Source organism: Rattus rattus, chromosome 5 (assembly GCF_011064425.1).
Source record: "Rattus rattus isolate New Zealand chromosome 5, Rrattus_CSIRO_v1, whole genome shotgun sequence".
Classification (NCBI taxonomy): domain Eukaryota; kingdom Metazoa; phylum Chordata; class Mammalia; order Rodentia; family Muridae; genus Rattus; species Rattus rattus.
In genome coordinates this window covers 125476500-125494399 of record NC_046158.1, presented here as the reverse complement: position 1 = coordinate 125494399, position 17900 = coordinate 125476500, and the positions used below count along the sequence as shown (strand labels likewise).

The 17900-nt window shown below is 46.6% G+C and overlaps 1 protein-coding gene across 5 annotated transcripts in view; it reads right to left on the bottom strand.

Annotated features, from left to right (window-relative positions):
• The window catches only part of Rin2 (Ras and Rab interactor 2), a 126665-nt gene that overhangs the window by 29792 nt on the left and 78973 nt on the right, over window positions 1-17900 (bottom strand). For 3 of the 5 annotated variants that reach the window (XM_032904342.1, XM_032904341.1, XM_032904343.1), the window contains 3 exons: window positions 12756-12948; window positions 9053-9164; window positions 6617-6689 (listed from right to left, as the gene is read on the bottom strand). In XM_032904342.1, the coding sequence (XP_032760233.1) occupies window positions 6617-6689; window positions 9053-9164; window positions 12756-12948 (378 nt within the window). Of the gene's footprint in view, window positions 1-6616; window positions 6690-9052; window positions 9165-12755; window positions 12949-17533; window positions 17630-17900 lie in introns of all 5 variants that reach the window. The other 2 variants (XM_032904344.1, XM_032904345.1) reach the window with 1 other exon arrangement.

Sequence of the window (17900 nt, the reverse complement as noted above, 5' to 3'; positions counted from 1 at the left end):
CTGCCACATTCCAACTGGAGATCACACGCGTGACCTCTGTGTGCTGGAAATGGAAGTCTCTACTGTGTCTTACAGCGGATGTACTCTAACCTTCTACACGTGGGACCCTGGGGGGATCTCGGTATATTACACATTGCATGCTTAGATCCAGGAGATCTGGGTGGGGCTCCCAGGTCCTGAATGCCACTTGTCATTGGCTCAACCTTTGAAGGCAAGTGTCAGGTGCCTCGTGTCAACAACCATCAGAGAGAATGGCACCATGTGCTGATGTGCCACATGCAGAGGGGACCCAGAGAGCAACAAGTCTCATAGGAAAGTGCCAAGCCAACATCAGGGGCCTGCCAGGGTCAGAGCATGAAGTCTTCAGGAGCAAACGCACGGACCGTGGTGTGTTTCTCGGAGAGGGGAGTGGCAGATGGAATAAACAGCTGTCCATTTCCATGCAAGGCTGAAAACCAAGCTCTTAGGACTCATAAGGCTGGCTCAGGGGTCAGCATAAGCCCCTGCCCGGGAGAATGTCATATTCAAAAACAATGGTGACCTGAACAAAAGGTATTATTTATTTATTTATTGTAGTGATGTTGGACTTAGAAAAAAATAATTATTCACTCCTTCATGCCACAAATGTTTATTATCAGCTAGGAGACACAGACATTGCCCTGGGTCAGGAAGAAAACACGAGTCCCTGCCAGAATAGGGAACCACGCCAATGAACACTACCAGGATAAACAAGTAAGCTATGTATAGAATTTATGGGAAGGGCCACAAACCATGGGAAAACATATGTGAGGGGGAATAGAGCATTTGAAGCCAGGTGTTAGGAGGCACACTTGCAGCTCTGTATATGACAGGGAGGCTTAAGCAGGAGTTCCAGGCCAGCTGGAATTTGCCACGCAGCAAATTCCAGAACAGCCTGCCTTAAATAAATAAATAAATAAATAAATAAATAAATAAATAAATATATAAATGGGCCAGCCAGTGAGATATCCCCGTGAATAAAGGTGGTTGCTATGCCAATGTGGCCACCTGAGCTTGATCTGAGGAAGCCATGGAAAGGCGAATGGAGAGAACTGAGTCCAAGAGTTGTTCTCTGCCATCCACATGCACACTGTGGCACCGGCACCCCCCTCCCCATTAAAAATAAATTAAGCCAATAAAGAAAAAAGAGTATTTTAAAGCAATTGGGGCTTAGGCCAAGATTCCTAAACAGTTATTCAGATTATATATAATATACATGTCATATATATTTTACACACACACACAGAGAGAGAGAGAAAGAGAGAGAGAGAGAGAGAGAGAGAGAGAGAGAGAGAGAGAGAGAGAGAGAGATAGTAGTTCAGGGGCTCAGGAAATGAGTAGTTAAAGCACTTGCCTCAGGAGTTTGGAACCTACGTCCATGTCAGATGGGTAGGTGACCCCTGTAATCCCAGTCTCAAAGGCAGAGGTAAGGAACTTGCAGCTGGCTAGTCAGAACAGACATATTGCTGAGCTCTGGCTTTGGCTGAGAGACCCTGCCTCAGTGAGTAAGGTAGATGTGCCATTGAGGATGATTCCTGACATGCACAAGCACATATATGAATGTGCATCCTGCCCACATACACCCACACACGTGCAAAGTGCATACATACTATACACACAGACAAATAGAAAAAGACGTATCCAGTGAGTAAATCACATAGAGAAGACAATCCCAAGGAGTGGGAACAGTAGGTGAACAGGGCCCGGGATGGGGAGGGGCTGGCACAAGGAGAACAGCAGCAAGCAGGTCACTGTGGCAGGCATGGGTTTAGTGAGGGATAGAAATGGAAGCTTCTGCCTCTTATTTTCTCATTAAAAAAAAATGCCTTGAAAGTTTCTGTTGAAGAAAATCATATACCAAATCATCCTGTTGTTTATGGTAAGATTAGGCAACACCGTGGAATGAACTAGATCAAATCTGGGCGGCTGGAAAATCTTGGAACCCTTAAAGCTGTTGACAGTCCATTACGAAGCTGCAGAGTCCATGAAAATAACAAAGCATGGGTTTCTGACACCCGATGGTGTCATCCAAACTCTACCACCTCTCCTACGGGGTCAGGAGGCTGCCTCTCCTGAGGGTGTCCAGCCCTGGTTGACTCCTACCTCCACGAGGCCTTTACACCTGACCTGAGATTGTGAACAGCTTCCTCAGTGCCCTGGCAGGGTCAGTGACCCTGACTCTAATCTTAAGTGGAGACGAATGAGAACTAGAATTTTCTAACACGAAAGTATATCGCAAACACGTGTTTGAAAAACCTCACTTAGTCCATTCAAATCTACTTTCTTTATGCAATTTGGAGAAAAGTAACATGTAACAAAACCAACCTATGCTGATTTTAAGCTTTTACCTAGCTCAGCATGCTACCTGGAGTCTAAACATCATCTGACTGGCTTGGGCTTTCTTAATGACATAGGACAGGAAGCTATACCTGGCATTTGTTAATAGACAGTTGTAGGTTTTGACTTATTTAGAAAATTAGATGTTGTACACCAGTCACATTACACTGGAGTACCCAGGATCTTAACACACACATGACACACATGCATGACACCACACACACACAAACACACACACACACACACACACACACACACACACACACACACACACACATACACGTCTTTCTTATCTCCAACTCATCTAAAAAACAAAGGAGCCCTGATGCTAAAGTTTGTACATAACAAAATAGAGCCAATATCTTACATACAGAACATTCTCCCAAGAGTTTCAGTACATGCACAATCTAGTTTATTTTATCTTCGCTCTGTATGTTTTGTTTCTAAAGAAAGAGAGACTAATATTATCCAGCAGCTACTGCCGCGATGCGCCAAGCATTTGAACACCTGTGGGGCCTAGTGACCGTGCTGGGAAGAAGCTATGTCATTCCTCATTCAATGATTATCGGGATCATTCAACACACTGACTGGGGTAGCCCTTGAGGCACTCCATAGAACCTGTGGGAGCAAAGCAGGGACTGGAACCAGGTATGTTGAAACTCAGGCACTTGTAGTTGGCAGAATAGAGTAAGGAAATGTGAAAGAAGATTCAAATTCTGTGTGTGTGTGTGTGTGTGTGTGTTCACACTTGAGAGTGTACGTGTGCGTGTTCACACTTGAGTGTGTGTTCACACTTGAGAGTGTATGTGTGTGTGATATAACCCAGGCTGGCCTGGAATTCTCAATCTTCCTGCTTTAGCTTCTTCTTCTTCTTCTTCTTTTTTTTTTTTAAGATTTATTTATTTATTTCATGTATGTGGGTACATTGACGCTGACTTCAGACACCAGAAGAGGGCATCAGATCCCATTACAGATGGTTGTGAGCCACCATGTGGTTGCTGGGATTTGAACTCACGACCTCTGGAAGAGCAGTCAGTGCTCTTAACCGCTGAGCCATCTCTCCAGCCCCCCTGCTTTAGCTTCTTGAGTGCTGGGATTATAGGTTCATCCTATATCTGCTAGTTTTATTTTTTTTAGATTTGCTTCTTTTCTTTACATGAATGAGTGTTTTGCCTGCATGGCATATGTATGCCTGGTGCTCCAGGAGGCCAGAAAGGTATGTTGGATTCCCCGGGACTGGAGTGACAGATGTGAGTCAAGAATCAAATACCAGTCCTCTAGAAGACCAGCCAGCGCTCTTTCCACCGCTCCACCCTAGCAGTTTCTCCATCCCTCATAGCTGCTGGGTTTTGATTATGTGATGGTAAGCAAGCACCTCGCTCCCACAGTTCTAATTCACAAGGCTGCCAGGAGGGCGAGGGATAATGTGCCTGTTGTGCCTGGCACAAATATACAAGACTCCAGTTGCTATTTCAATATTAAAAGTATGGTCCCAGCCCAGCAGAAGTATGAGCGTCCCCTGGGGGGCTTGCTGGACATGCACAATGTGGCACAGCCCGGATGCTTTGAGACTGCCTTTTAACAGAGTTACAGTTGATTCTGGGGCACAAGTGAAATGTGAAGGGCAGTTGTTTCTCTATACTGTGTCGTCAGTCCCCAGCGTCTGATTGATGGCACTCAACTGTGCTTTCCACTGAGCTGACCCAACACTACAAGTTGGTTGCCCACTAATTGTGGACTCTTTTGTCCATGCACACTGGGCACGTTCGGTGCGGAAACCCACCATAGTCTCCATGATAAATTCTCTGTAAGCAACCAGGTAGGAAACTTCAGAAATACGTTGGTAAGACTGGGTCCTGTCAAGCACTGAGGACCAAGCATGCCAGTAAGGAGCATTAGAGGGAACAATGAAAGCTAAAGGAAGGTGACTTTCAGGCCCCTTTACTTACAGATGTTGACGCTGGGATCTTCTGTAAGCACCTCAAGTGTGTACTGTCCTTAGTAATTTGCCAGCGGCCTTCATCATGACTTTTAATCACCAGCCTGCCTGGCTACTCTAGCAGGTACTCTGGCCTGCTTCTGAGTGTAGAGGACAGAGATGGGATCTTCTCTCCGTGGCTGCCAAGTATTTGTGGGTGTAAGGCTCTTTCCCCAACAATAGCCAATTACCAGAAGGCAAAGTTGGAAGGAGAGTTGACAGCCGACTTCTCCTCTGGCTGACAAGTCAGCACCAACATCCTCTCTAACCTGGGTGGCTTTAGACCAGATGGGGTGTGGTCTCCTGGGGTGAGGGTGGCTGAGGGAAGAGGTAGGTGCTGCTGGGGTTACGTCTTTGGCCAACGCGTTTCTTTTAAACCTTTTAGAGATGGGAATTAGAATTGTCATATCATTGGGGTGCTATTGGCTTTAGTTTTGCAGCGCTTATGGAAGCTAGAGAACTTCACTGCCTGAGATAGTGCCTCACACGTGTTTCTTAAGAGTTTTGTTTGTTTGTTTTTATATAATTTTAATATCATTCTGAATGGTCAGGATATAATTACATTAAAAAAAAATCATACTCTGTTCTAAACTTTGCCCCCATAGCTTCATGTCTGTCCAAAGCAGCTCCACTCTGTGGTTTGCATGATACCCAACAGTGCAACTGCAACACACCTCGCCCTGTGTTTGGGTTATTGTATTTGTGCATTAAATACAAACAGATTTAGCTGAATTTTAAAATGCCAAAGAGAGAGAAGTGATGTAGTCATATTCAGCTGGGCAATGTCTTCATTCTCTTAGTTGAAAAAGATGTGCTATGAGCGGTCGTACCTTAGATGTTCAGAAGTGAATGAAGCACACAGACTCCAGGGACTGTACCCCAGGGACTGTGAGCCTACCCTGGAGCATCCCTTTGGGAGAGCTCACCAAGAAAGCACTGCCCATCCTGGGAGCTGCCTTCATTTTTTTTTCCCTGCTGTGAGCAGGGCTAACGTCTCCCCCTGGAGATGCCTCCTCTTCCTTAGGCCATTCACTTGGGCAGCTTCAGCCCGAGAGCGTAGCTGTTATGCCGGGCAGAGAAAATCAACAGGGTGATGGGTGCCAACCAATCTCATCTTTCAATTAAAATAAACGGGGCCAAAATTAACTGCACCTCCAGTCTCAGTGAGACAGCCATGAGTTAGGGGCTCTGAAGTGGTATTTCCCTGTAGTCACTGCAGTGAGCTAACAGGAAAGCGAAGGAAGCCAGGCTGGGCTCTGCCTGGGTTAAAACAGGCAAGGACCAGGATGAAGAACCTGGCTCAACCATTAAGAGAACACTTAGCTGCTTTTGCAGAGGACCTGGGTTCTATTCCCAGCACCCGTGTGGTGGCTCACAACCATCTATATCTGTAGTTCTAGATCTGACGCTCTCTTCTGACCTCTGTGGGCACCAGGTGTGAGTGTAGTGCAAAGACATGCATTTTAGGCAAACATCATATGCATAAGATAAAATAAAAACTCGAAAGGAAGGAAGGAAGAAAGGAAGGAAGGAAGGAAGAGAGGGAGGAAGGGAAGCAGGCAAGGCCAACTTCTGTAGGCAGCAAGAGTTTCTTTGTTTAATCATTGCGAGAACACAGGCTTCATCTGGCTGTTTTTTGTTTTGTTCTTCGGCATTACTAGGAATCAAAGCCAGTGCCTCATGCTTTGTAAACAAATGCTTTACCTCTCAGCTACAGCCTCAGGCACAAGTAGGCTGACTTTAAAAAGCTGTTATTTTTATAAAGAAAAGAATTAAGAATAGAAACTTCCAACTCCCATCCTTTCAGCCCTGGAGAGGGCGTGAACACCCAGGTGGCCTGAAGAACTGTGCAGGATTTATAGGTTGGTTTAAAGAATCCATATTTGACAGTGGGCTCTGTCCCCCTGGACTTTTCAAAAACACTATCGGGGACCTTGACAAGTTACAGGTTTATGTACTGGTTCCCCCCACCCCCACCCCTGCCGTGTTCTTATGGATGTATGTGTTTATACAGGTGAGTATACCTGTATGTGGGTATGTGTAGGTATGCTTCCTGGTGAATGGGTCTAGCCATCAGGAGCCAATGATGGGACCATATTAATGAGAATTTGCATCTGGAGGGCCAGGCAACTGTCTTCAGCTCAATACTGGAATGGGGTGAACATCTTATGCGGCAAATCCTTCCCTGACATCTCACAGGTGACCGGCCTTCTCCAGACAAATGTCCAGATCTTATCACACAATGAGCAGGTCCTTCAAGTCCTGAGATGTTCAAATCCTTACCTGCTGATGCAGTAGAAAGCAATGAGCCGGAATAAATCTGCAAAGCTGATTCCCGAGCCTTCCAGGGAAAAGGCTGGAACACAAAAGAGAGAGATTCCAGAAGGTGGCCGGAGCTTCCTGAGTGTGTCGGGAAGGAAGGGCATCGAACACAGCACATGCAGGCCTGTCTCCACCCTCTCAGACTACTGTGCAGCTCATCCAAACCAGCTGTGAGGGGGTTGTCTGACAGCCAGACCCAGCTTTAAACAGCCAGGAGGCCGAGGGCAGTCTCCCTGACTCACTCTCAGCACACGCTCCATGCATGGTAAACACTCCTTGCACAACCACCTTTCTGTTTTTGTTTTGGAGTTCGGAGCACAGAGTTGGGCAGGGGCAAGGGCTCATCTGGCTGCATTGAGAAGCCACTGACACTCAGCAGTAGTGGGTCAAAGGTCACCCCCGGCCCAACCTTTCTTCTTAGATCATGGACCTTCAGTGCCAGACTCCCTTTGACAAGTCAGGAACCCTTTCTCGAAGGCACAAGGTGGAGGGGCGTGAACCTGGAGGTCAGTTTAAGAGCTCTAGAAATCAGTTCTGGGATACAGCCTACATAAACATTCATCTGGTCCTCCTGCCTGGCCGCATCACCCAAGCTTCCAAATAAAAGAAGCTTTCTGACAAGATGCTGTTGCCACATGTATGGCTCCCAAGCGGTGGGGGCAGGGGTGGCTTGGTTCCTAATCCTCATGCCTTGGCCCATCACCTCTAACTCATCTATGAAATAGACAAGAACGGTTCCTTGCCAGCCAGAAGGATGAGAGTAGAATAAATTTGTTTTTAATGACGTATCTTACGTGAAAGAACTATACATGAACGTATGGCGGTGTTCATTACATCATCCGGAAATAATGCTAAAATATCCGTTATTGTAGTAAGCCCTTCTCCAACCCCAATTTGTACAGAAGGCAGGCTTCTGGGCAGATATCACCATCTTGGGACTCAGGCCTGCAGTAAGTCATTATGGATAGGATAATTATTTTTTTTTTTTCGGAGCTGGGGACCGAACCCAGGGCCTTGCACTTGCTAGGCAAGCGCTCTACCACTGAGCTAAATCCCAACCAAGATATTTGTTTTGTATAAACTAACTCAAACACTTGGAAGGATTAGAGGGAGATGGCTGAAGTCTTAGAATCTGATGGGGAGGGAGGAATCCAAAACTTCTGGTTTCAGGGAACTCAATACACAGGGGTGGGGGTGGGGCACGAGGTTCCCTGACAGTGAGTGTGCTTCAGAAGAAAGGAAGTGGTTTCCTTGTTATGGGGAACTTTGGAAATTGCAAGGGATTTAAAAGTCAGGAGAACTTGTTGTTGGGTTGGGCCAGCAACCTTTTAAAGCCAACCCAGAATAACAGCATCAATTTAACGTTAATTTATTATATATCAACTTACTATACACTTGCTGTCTTTAAAATGGCGGTGGGTCTAAAACGTGATGTCAGATTATCTCCCACTGTACTGAATTGTTCCCCAGGTTCAGCCTGCCCTGTGGTCCCGTTTCCCAGTCACCCTTGACTGTGCGAGTTCCGGGTTTACACTTGAACCAGAAGCAGATCATGTATGCAGGCAGAAACGTCACTTCCATGGATTCTATGTAAGATTCTTAGCTTAAGGAGATGGGATTCGAGGGTTAGGGAATCTCATGCCTGCCCGTCAATTAGCCTCAGTACCTTCAAATGCAGGGACCAAGTCAAGCTCCATCCTCCAGGCTCCCCAACTCTCCTGGCCTTCACCCCTCAGCTCGCTAACCTAGAATTTTCAGATCTCCCCACTCTGTTGTGCAGATCCATTTCCTGACCCTTTCTTGGAGACTGGCAGTACCTCAGAACTGTGTGTTCCCTCTTTTATTTAAAACTTGGCCTCCTGACACTCCACATTTTCAATGACCAGAAAGTAGACAACAGAGAGGAAACCAAACAGTGTGCAGCACCAACTCCCTGCAAATCTTCAGCTAGTCATCTGCCCTTGGGGCTGGATTCATTCTGATTAACTGCCTTTCATAGAAGACTGAACAGTGCCTACCTGGAGGGAACGAGTGTGCTCGAGGCTCATTTAGTCATGAGGATGTGTACATACATGTTTTGGCATTAGGCCTTGTCGGAGGGCTCTGTTGCTGCAGGTGCAGGTGGTTTAGTCATCAGTAAACCCAGGCACCAAACCTACATGGTACCCAACAGGGGACAGGGTAAGAAAGACGCCTACACTCAGCCCCTATCACGGGCCAAGCCTCAGGGTGCACACAGTGTGCACTGGTTGTTTAACTGGCCTATGAATGGCTCAGAGGTTAACATTGCCTTACTGTAGGGATGGGAAAGTCAAGGCTCAATGCCAGGACTAGACACATCTGCAGCAAAGTCCAGGCTCCTTCCCGTCGGCCCTGCCCTCGCTCTCTGGCACTTACTGTACGTGCTTTCCTTTATAGTAAACTCTTTGAGAGGTGCTCCAAATTCACAGGGCAGGCGAAGGGAGAGGACTTTCTTCTGCATTTTGGAGGATTTACGAACCAAAAAGATCTAGGAGGAGGAAAAAAAAAGCACATTAAGGAGATTGAAAGCTGGGTACATAATTTTTCTTATATATGATGCCCCATGAATAAAACACCCTTCCCAGCAGGACTGTACAGTTCAGTGCAGGGCACTCTACAGAGAAAGCTCAGAGCTTACTGAGGACTCTTCACTTTCAGAAGGGGTTTAGGGGCTGGAGGGATGGCTCAGTGGTCAAGCACATGAGCTGGTCTTCCAGAAGACCCGGGTTCAATTCCCAGTGCCCATGTGGCAGCTCAAAACTGCCTGTAAGTCCAGTTTCAGAGGAGCGGACACCTTCACACAAACATATATGCAGGCAAAACTTCAATGCACATGAAATGAAAATAACAAACTCAAAAGGGGCTTAGAAGAACCCTGCTTTCTCTCTGACCTAACCTTATCCATCCCTTGTCTGCAAAGGCGCTGGCATTCTGGTGATTGTTTCACTGTGGTAGGCACACTGCCTTAGCCTCTGTCTCAAATAGGCGTCTTGGTGAGTGAAACAAATTCTACTGAAGTTCACATGGTCAAACTGTAGATGGTAAACTATGAGTTCACTAGCTAATTTGACTCATGGCAAATTTAAGAGAGGAACTTGAATGTGTTGAGAGTGAAAAAGAAGTTAGTTTATAGTTTTGAATATGAACTTCTAGATTCTTTCGAAAACTGAGTTAGTATGTCAAGTCAGACCATGGCAAAAACCTTCAGAAGGAAAAAAAAATTGCTATTGCGTTTAGGAGGTGGGTGGGTGGGGTTCTCTGACTGTCACCCCAGCCAACACTGAGGTGTCTCATTCTGGTCCCAACACTGTCTTCACCTCCACGTTTTAGACCAAAACAATTTCCAGTAATGACATCAAGACACTGGGCCTGTCAGTGCAGAAGTGGGCCTGCCACGTCCTGACGTGTAGGTTGAGTCCTCCCAGCTCCACCAGTCAAATGCAGTGTGCAGCATGGCGGCCTTGGCTGAGTCCTGGTCCCCTTCTATAGAGAATGGCCATTCTTTAAAGATCCTACCCTGTCTTGTTCTTTGATGATCTTTCTTCTGGATTTGAACCTTACACGCTCAGCTTCTCTATCTTGCTGCAGCATTCCACCAGTTTCTATATTTGAGCACTTAGTCTCTGGGACAGATTCAAACAGAGGCAGATGCTCCACAAATACCATCCGGAGTGAATGTGTTTGGGGTAAGGGGCCCAATCCCTGAGAGGCAGCTGTTGGCACAGCTCCCTTTTACAGACTGAGCTCCAGGACAGCCAAGGCTACACAGAGAAACCCTGTCTCAATAAACAAACAAACAAACAAACAGGGGACCAATTAGGGATCAGGGGATGAGGAGTACACCCTCCAGGCTTTGCTTCCTAAAGCACTGCAGTCACAGGGGCTGACAAAGTCGGGCTTGCAGAACACATCCAGCCTGACCCTGTTTCTGTGAGTAAATTTGTATTGAAGCAGAGCTGCATATTTCCCTCACATATCATCTGTAGCTGCTTTTGCCTGCCTGACTGAGTAGGTATGGCAGATACTATATGACTAGAAAAGCCAACTATCTCTTCACTGGCTCTGTACAACGCTGTCCACAGACCTGCCTCTTGCTTAATTAAAGTTGCTATATCGTCCTTAGTACATTCATGCCACCAGGACTAGGCTTCCAGCCACCTGCTTTTCCTTCATCCCCCTTCTGTGGATCTGTGGATCACTTCTGGTCCACACGGCACCTGACCTCAGCCTGCCCTATCTTGTCAGGAAGGCTCTGTCAAGAGCTCAGGTAGGTGGATAGAGAGACTATTCTGCTAGCTTGTTCCTCATACAAGCCCCAGCAGGAATGGCTATGCCCCACCCTAGGAGGGGAACAAGGTAGGGTGGGGAACTGCTGCCTGGTAATGACCTGCTTCAGAACTTTTGGCAGAAATGCACAAGCACATAATTCAACTGGCAGAAAGTAGGGGCTCCTGGGAAGAAGCTTCTGACCATACAGACCAAACCTACGGACAACAGCCCCGTATGTTGCTTAAGGAATTCTCTCCAGAGATGATCATCATTGCCCCTCATAGCCCTGAGTGTTGTAACGGAATTCTTAGTCCTGTCTCTGTTTTCAGGAAGAAAGAAAGAAGACAGGCAGACTCACTTGTAGGGACAGAGAGTGACAGAGGTAGGCCCTAGCAGCTGCGTGCCTCTAAAGCCGAGTTCTGTATCCCGCTGCTATGACATTCCTCAGCCAGCTATTGACAGAACTTTCTCCCTCCTGTCCGTGCACGGCTTAGTTACCTTTCTCCCTCCTATCCATGCATGGCTTAGTTACCTTGTATCTATCGTACGCTGTAAGCCTGATCATGTCTGCGATTTACTCTGTCTTCTGTTTGGAAGTGGGCATGGCTCACACAAGTGATATTCTACAGGGATGGAAAGAGGCTCGAATCCTGAGCCATCCACTGTGGCAGCCTCCTGGGGGTCCCCGAGTACTGAAAATGTGGTTCCTGAAACTCTAGGACTGAGTTGCTAATTTCATTCACTGTACTGTGTGAGAACTTAAGTAGCTACAATGGGGGTGAGACCTTCCACAGTGAACAACACAGGATATGCCCCTCACCGAAGAACGTTCTGTTGCTGTTTGCTTTTAAGACATTTTTATGGAGCTGTGAAGTGGTATTATTTATTTATTTAGACCCAAAGTTGATATCAGGCATCTTTGTCAATTACTCTATGCTATATTTACTGAGATGGCTCAACCGAATCCAGAGCTCACAGATGGGCTGGTGGATCCAAACTCTAGTTCTCATACATTGTATGACCAGTGCCTTATCTACTGAGCTATTCCCCAGTGCCGTGTGTGTGTGTGTGTGTGTGTGTGTGTGTGTGTGTGTGTGTGTGTATGTGTGTGTGTATATATATATATATATATATATATATATATATATATATATATACACAGTTTTTCTATATTCCTCAGGCTGATCTTGAACCTAGATACTTCTCCCTCAGCCTCCCAAGTGCCAGGATTACAAATGTGGGCTGCCGTGTCTGCCGTGTCTAGCTAGGTGAGAAGCCTGACTAAGAGGAAGCAGTGGTACCGGATAGGTAACAGCTGCTGAAACAGAATCAGATTTTGACTCACATGGAAAGTTACTGAAAAGGTGAAGAAAATACTGGTAGCCCGAGAAGTCGAGTCTCTGGTCACAGACCTTTCGAAGGTTTTATGATCCCCAGATGAATGGCTGGGCCCCATAGGGTCTCTTGACTCAGGATAAAAGAAGAGCATCAGGGGCAACTAGGATCCAGAACCAGGCTCAGAGGGTCAGGCCTAGGCCTCTGGCCAGGGGCTCCTCCTTCCTTTACGGCTCTGGCACCCTGCGGAGCCATACAGTCCCATCACTGAGAAGTTGGAGACAGGAAAACAGGCCCGGAAAGGTATCTACTCCTGAAACTGCCTTATGGAGCCTAGACTTTTCCTGCATTGTATTTGACACCTACACTGGAAGCCACGTGACCCAGAAGCTGGAAAGAACTTTCCGGCAATATCTCTAAGCATTTCTCTGTCGGGTAGCAGCATGCCTGCCTCAACTTGAGTCTTGGCTCTTACCCCTGGAGGCTGGGCCTGCAGGACCTCTGCTGCCTCCTCCTCACTCAGACTGAGCTGCAGCCATATGGGATGGGTGTGCAGGAGCCTGTCCAGAATGCTGAGCCTGTTGGAGAGGCTGTCATAGCCAGAGTCTCGGGGACATGTCTTCCCGTCCTTGTCTTCAGGATAGCCACCATCCTTGTGTCTCACCATACTAGAACAAAGAAAAGAACAGGGCTCAATGACTGATGCTGTCCCCTGGAACGTACGGGTCAGATCTGTTCCAGCATATGTACACCCCGGGGTCACCGTTCTTCAGTCTAAAGGTATGGAGGACAGACATGTGTTTTACTTCACTCTACCCATATTTTCAAAAGGTATTAAGTGCTGTAAACACTGTTTGGCTTAGGTTTGTTTGTCTTTGGGTTAAAGTATTTGTTACTTGGAGGGCAGATCTTCAAAATGCTAAATTTCAGGTTTACTGAAGCCCGAAGTCTTAATGCTTAAAAGCACCTGTCACAAACACAAGTTCTGTGGCCCCTTTACAGGCAAAACACCTTTGAGGATGTTCGTTCTGTGTCTAAATGGTTGTTTTTCATTTCTTCTTACAAGCCTAAACATTCTTTTTATCTCCAACATAATAAAAATATCATAATTCAATGGTGCTGCGATATTCATAAAATCACAATGACATTATTCATAAAAGTCAACAAATATATATCCTAAAAGCGTTTTATAGTTGGGTGTGGTGAGGTGGCACCTGCCTTTAATCTCAGAAGTCAGGCAGTAGAGCTAAGGCAGATCTCTGTGAACTCAAGGTCAGTCGGGGTACATAGTGAGGCCCTGCTTCAACAACAAACAAGTAACCAAAATCCTGCAAATAAACAACTAAAACAAACATAAAAAACAGAGATGCAACCCAAAATGTGACTACCGCTGAAAGGGCAAGCAAGCTGTATTACTCAGCTACGAAGTGGAATGCTACCACACGATGCGCCTGGGGAACATCATGCTGAAAGAGTCAGGTGTGTGAGTCCACCAGCTGTTGTGGTGGCGGGGCAATGGGGCACTGAGCTAAGCTCACAGTATCGTCCGACTCTATTACACAAGCTCAAAATGGGAAAAGTCTTAGGGAGAGAAAGTAGGTTGATGGTTGGCTAAGAATAAAGCAGAGGGAGATGAGCAGCGACTACAAACAGGTTCCAGGTGTCTCGGGGAGTTGTACGAAACGTGGTATGTGGTAATGGCAAGGACTGCACAATGTCATGAATCCACTAAAAATCCTGGAACGGCTCATGTCCTCCAAATGGGGAGGTTTTATGGTCTGTGAATCATATTGACAAACGAGCCTCTTCGATGCCAACACTTAATTGCAGGTGAGGAGTGAGCAACCCGAGGCCTGAGGATGTATGGAGCTGCTGGACTCTGCGAGCACGTGGTCACTTCCTTCTTGAAGCACTATACTGTGGACTATGATGCTGGATTTAAACAGGGTGCACATGTGTCTGACCGGTGTAATGGAGGTAGAAGGATCAAGAAATCTAAGGTAGCCTGGTGTAGAGCACAGGCCTTTAACCCCAGAAGTTTGCATGGCTATGAGTTGGAGGCCAGCTTGATTTACATAGTGAGTTCAGGCCAGCCAAGGCTACAGGTGAGATCCTGTTTCAAAAACAAAACAGACAGAGCCCAAGAAAAGGATCAGAGGCCAGATCTTGATCAAGGGCATGTCTGTGCTCAGAAGAGTAGTCCTGAAATTCCAGTCCAAGGTTGTTTGGCTCTGGGGACTCTCTTCCTCTCCTAGCACTGATACCTTTCCTGGCTCTGAGGGAACAAGTTCCTAGTACAGTCCTGGTACAGGCAGCAGGAATGTCAAACTTGGTCCTCTGGCCAAAGACGCATGCTCGGTGTGTGATATACTCAGTCATCAAACACACACCCAGGGTGAGGACTGGGTAAGGTCTCGTGACTGGGACGGATGAAGAGTGGACGGTTATAGTAAGGACATGAGGTTATTTATGCAGGCAATGCCAGTCCTCGGGAACGGCCACCCGTGTTGGCCACCTCTGTCGCTGTGGTGGAGACAGAACGCGAGCACCGGAAAAATCAGGGACCATCCTGTCCCTGGACTCAGTGTCTTGGTTTCATACAGATCTAAACAGTCTCATGCTTCATTTTTCTCCTAGATGCATAACTAAAGTACCATCTACACAAGACGCTGAGGCAGAAGGATCGCTTGAACCCAGGACATGAAGCCAATGAGATGCCAGCTGTCCTTTCTGCAAAAAACACTGCAGTCACTCTGGGTGACTATTCATGGAGGTAAAGGAACAAACTCTTCCAAGGGAAGCTGGTGCTGTAATCCCTATTTTACAGGTCAATTAATTGACAACTACTGCCTCTCCACCCTGGTCATCTACAAGGACCATCAGAGAAACTTCAAGAGAGTCAATAGTGATATTGGCTCCCCAGGTCAAGTCAGTGACACACTTTGAGGCAGGATGTGGGTATGAGAATACAGGAGATTCCCAACCGGAGCCATGTTTAAAGACTCTATACCTTGCCAATTTTTTGGGTGTGGGGATCCTCTGGAGACTGGCAAAGCCATGGACTCCTGGTTTTGACCCCCGCAATTCTGATTCTGTAGGTCCTGGTAGACCAGAGCTGCTGCAGTTCTCCCAGGCTCTGGGGAATACGAATCTTTTGCATCTGAGGACTTCACAGTATGTGTCATTTAGCGGGAGAACGAATCAGGAAATGTGCACTTTCCGTTCCGATCAGTTAGCTGTTTGGTTTTGTTAAGGGGCTGGATGAGGGGAGTATTAACACGCTACTAAAGGGATGCTTGAAGAGCCAGGGAGATATGGGATATAACACTTGCCTAATAAGTTCAAGGCCCTCAGTAGGTTCAAACCAAATCAACCAAACCAAACCAAACCAAACCAAGCCAAACCAAACCAAACCAAGCCAAACTAACCCAAAAACCATAGCCCAGCAGTTCCTACCACACCACTTTCCCATATTTTATCAAGTTCAAATCTGACGGCGTCTAACACAAAGGTGTTCCTCCTGCATGTGTCAAGCAAGTAAGAAGGTACTTCCTTAAAAGGTCATATCCCATGGATCCTCCCCGGCCCCATTTGAAGTTTTTTCTGTTTTGTTTTGTTTTGTTTTTTTAATGCTCTTTGCTCTGATGATTGGCCTCAGCCAAAGCAGCCAGGGTCCAGACAGGAAGATGGTGAGTAAGATTCATGGAGCCTCATAAAGAAGAAACCATAAATTAGACCTTGCAATTAGTCTTTGGTATTGACTTGATCCAACCAGTCACGTGAGGTTTATAGTGTATTATTACAGGACAAAGTGGCTTTTATCAGGGATAATCTTCAGAAAAGAGCTGATGGATGAAATACGGACCGTCAGGGCTATGTTCTCACCCTCTCCAGAGTTCTCTTTCCAGGACAGGAGCCTACACCCTGGTTGCTAGGAACATTGGCTCCCAGCAGGGTAGAGCCTCCTCAGTCTCCTGGAAATGCCTGAGAAGTTCTTTCTAGCCCAGCGGTTCTCAACCTTCCAAAGGCTACAATCGTTTAGTTCCTCATGTTGTGGTGACACCCAACCATAAAATTATTTCATTGCTACTTCATAAATGTAGTTTTTCCACTGTTATGAATCATAATGTGATATCTGATGTGCAGGATATCTGATATGTGACTCCCAAGGGAGTCGTGACCCACAGGTTGAGAACTACTGGATCCTCTCCCTGGGAAGCAACCATTACTCACGACGTACAGATGAGACTGGAGAAGGGAGTGACCTTGTCTCAAGATGGGACATCTCTGGCGTGACTTTTAGAGTTTGTTTGTTTGTTTGGCCTTGCTTTCCTTTCTGTCTATCCCCCTGATCCCAAGGGCCTCCCTCCAGAAAGCCATGTGCGTGAGAATCCCTCTGCTTTTAGGGAACTCCACCTAAGACGGACCCATCTGAGAGTAACAAAAACCAGCGGCTTCGGAGACAGACAGGTGTCTGTATGTAAGTGAATGCTGACAAAGGCTGCAAGGATCAGAAAGGTAGTAAGGCGTCCTGTGATACAATCCAGGCACTTAAAATAATGATATGGTCACAATGGGGTGGCCCAAGAGCCAGCCTCAAGGGTGGAAGCCTGATGCCCCTCTCCTAGCTGGTCCAGACTGTGAGACTTTGACCTTTCTGAGAGTTGTGGTTTCAGTTGTAAATGGTACCTCCAACTCTAGGTGGTGACTCTGCCTTAGGGCTCCACCTGCCTGAGAGCAAGCAAGGATGGTGAATGTACTCTAAGTCCAGTAGATAAAAGACCTCAAGGGAAAGGGGAGGAGCTCGGCAGAACAGACGGGGTTTAAATGCAAGAGGGACCAAAAAGAATAACAGAAGATGAGATAGTGTATATTTTCTCTCAATACACACATATGATATGAAAACAAAAGGGACTATTTGAGGGGAGGAGGGGGTCAGCAAGAGAGTGGGAAGCAGGACAGGGGAGAGGACAGAGGGAAGAAAATAAATACCTGCTGGAAAACTCCTAGCCTGCATTTGTTACCATGGAAACAACAGCCGAGCTTCAGGGCTCTGAGTTAGACAGCTGAGGATTCCAACAGAGCTCTCAAGCACCTGTTGCCCCTAGGTCACACCTGACTTAAGGCTCTTCGGACTGTGGGATGAGGGGTCTTGTCACTTTCTTCATTTCTGGAAACTGGGCATTAATAGTTGATGGAGGGTCAATGAGAAAAAGAACTCTCAGCAAAACAGCCAAGATGACGGTGGACTTAGTTTCATTAGAATCAGCAGGATTAGGTTCATCTCTGAGAAACTGTGGCTGTACAGCAGATTCAAGGAGAGACGCTCTTTCACTTTCTGATCAGAACCTGGAAGTCACAAGAGTCCACAGTGCAGCACCAGTCCCTAGAGTCCACGATATATCCAGATGCCTTCTTGAACATTCCAGCACACTGCTCCCTCTCCCCTGTTCCATCCAAACACATCTGAAGTGTTTATTTTGACTTTATAGTTTAGGCTTTTTGTTAGCCAATGAAATGTGAGGCAGTAAAGTAAAACTATATAAAAATTTGAAGTTAGGGTGTGTAACCTAGGATGGGCATGGTCTTGGGTTTAATTCCTGGCTCTGCTCAAAATAGA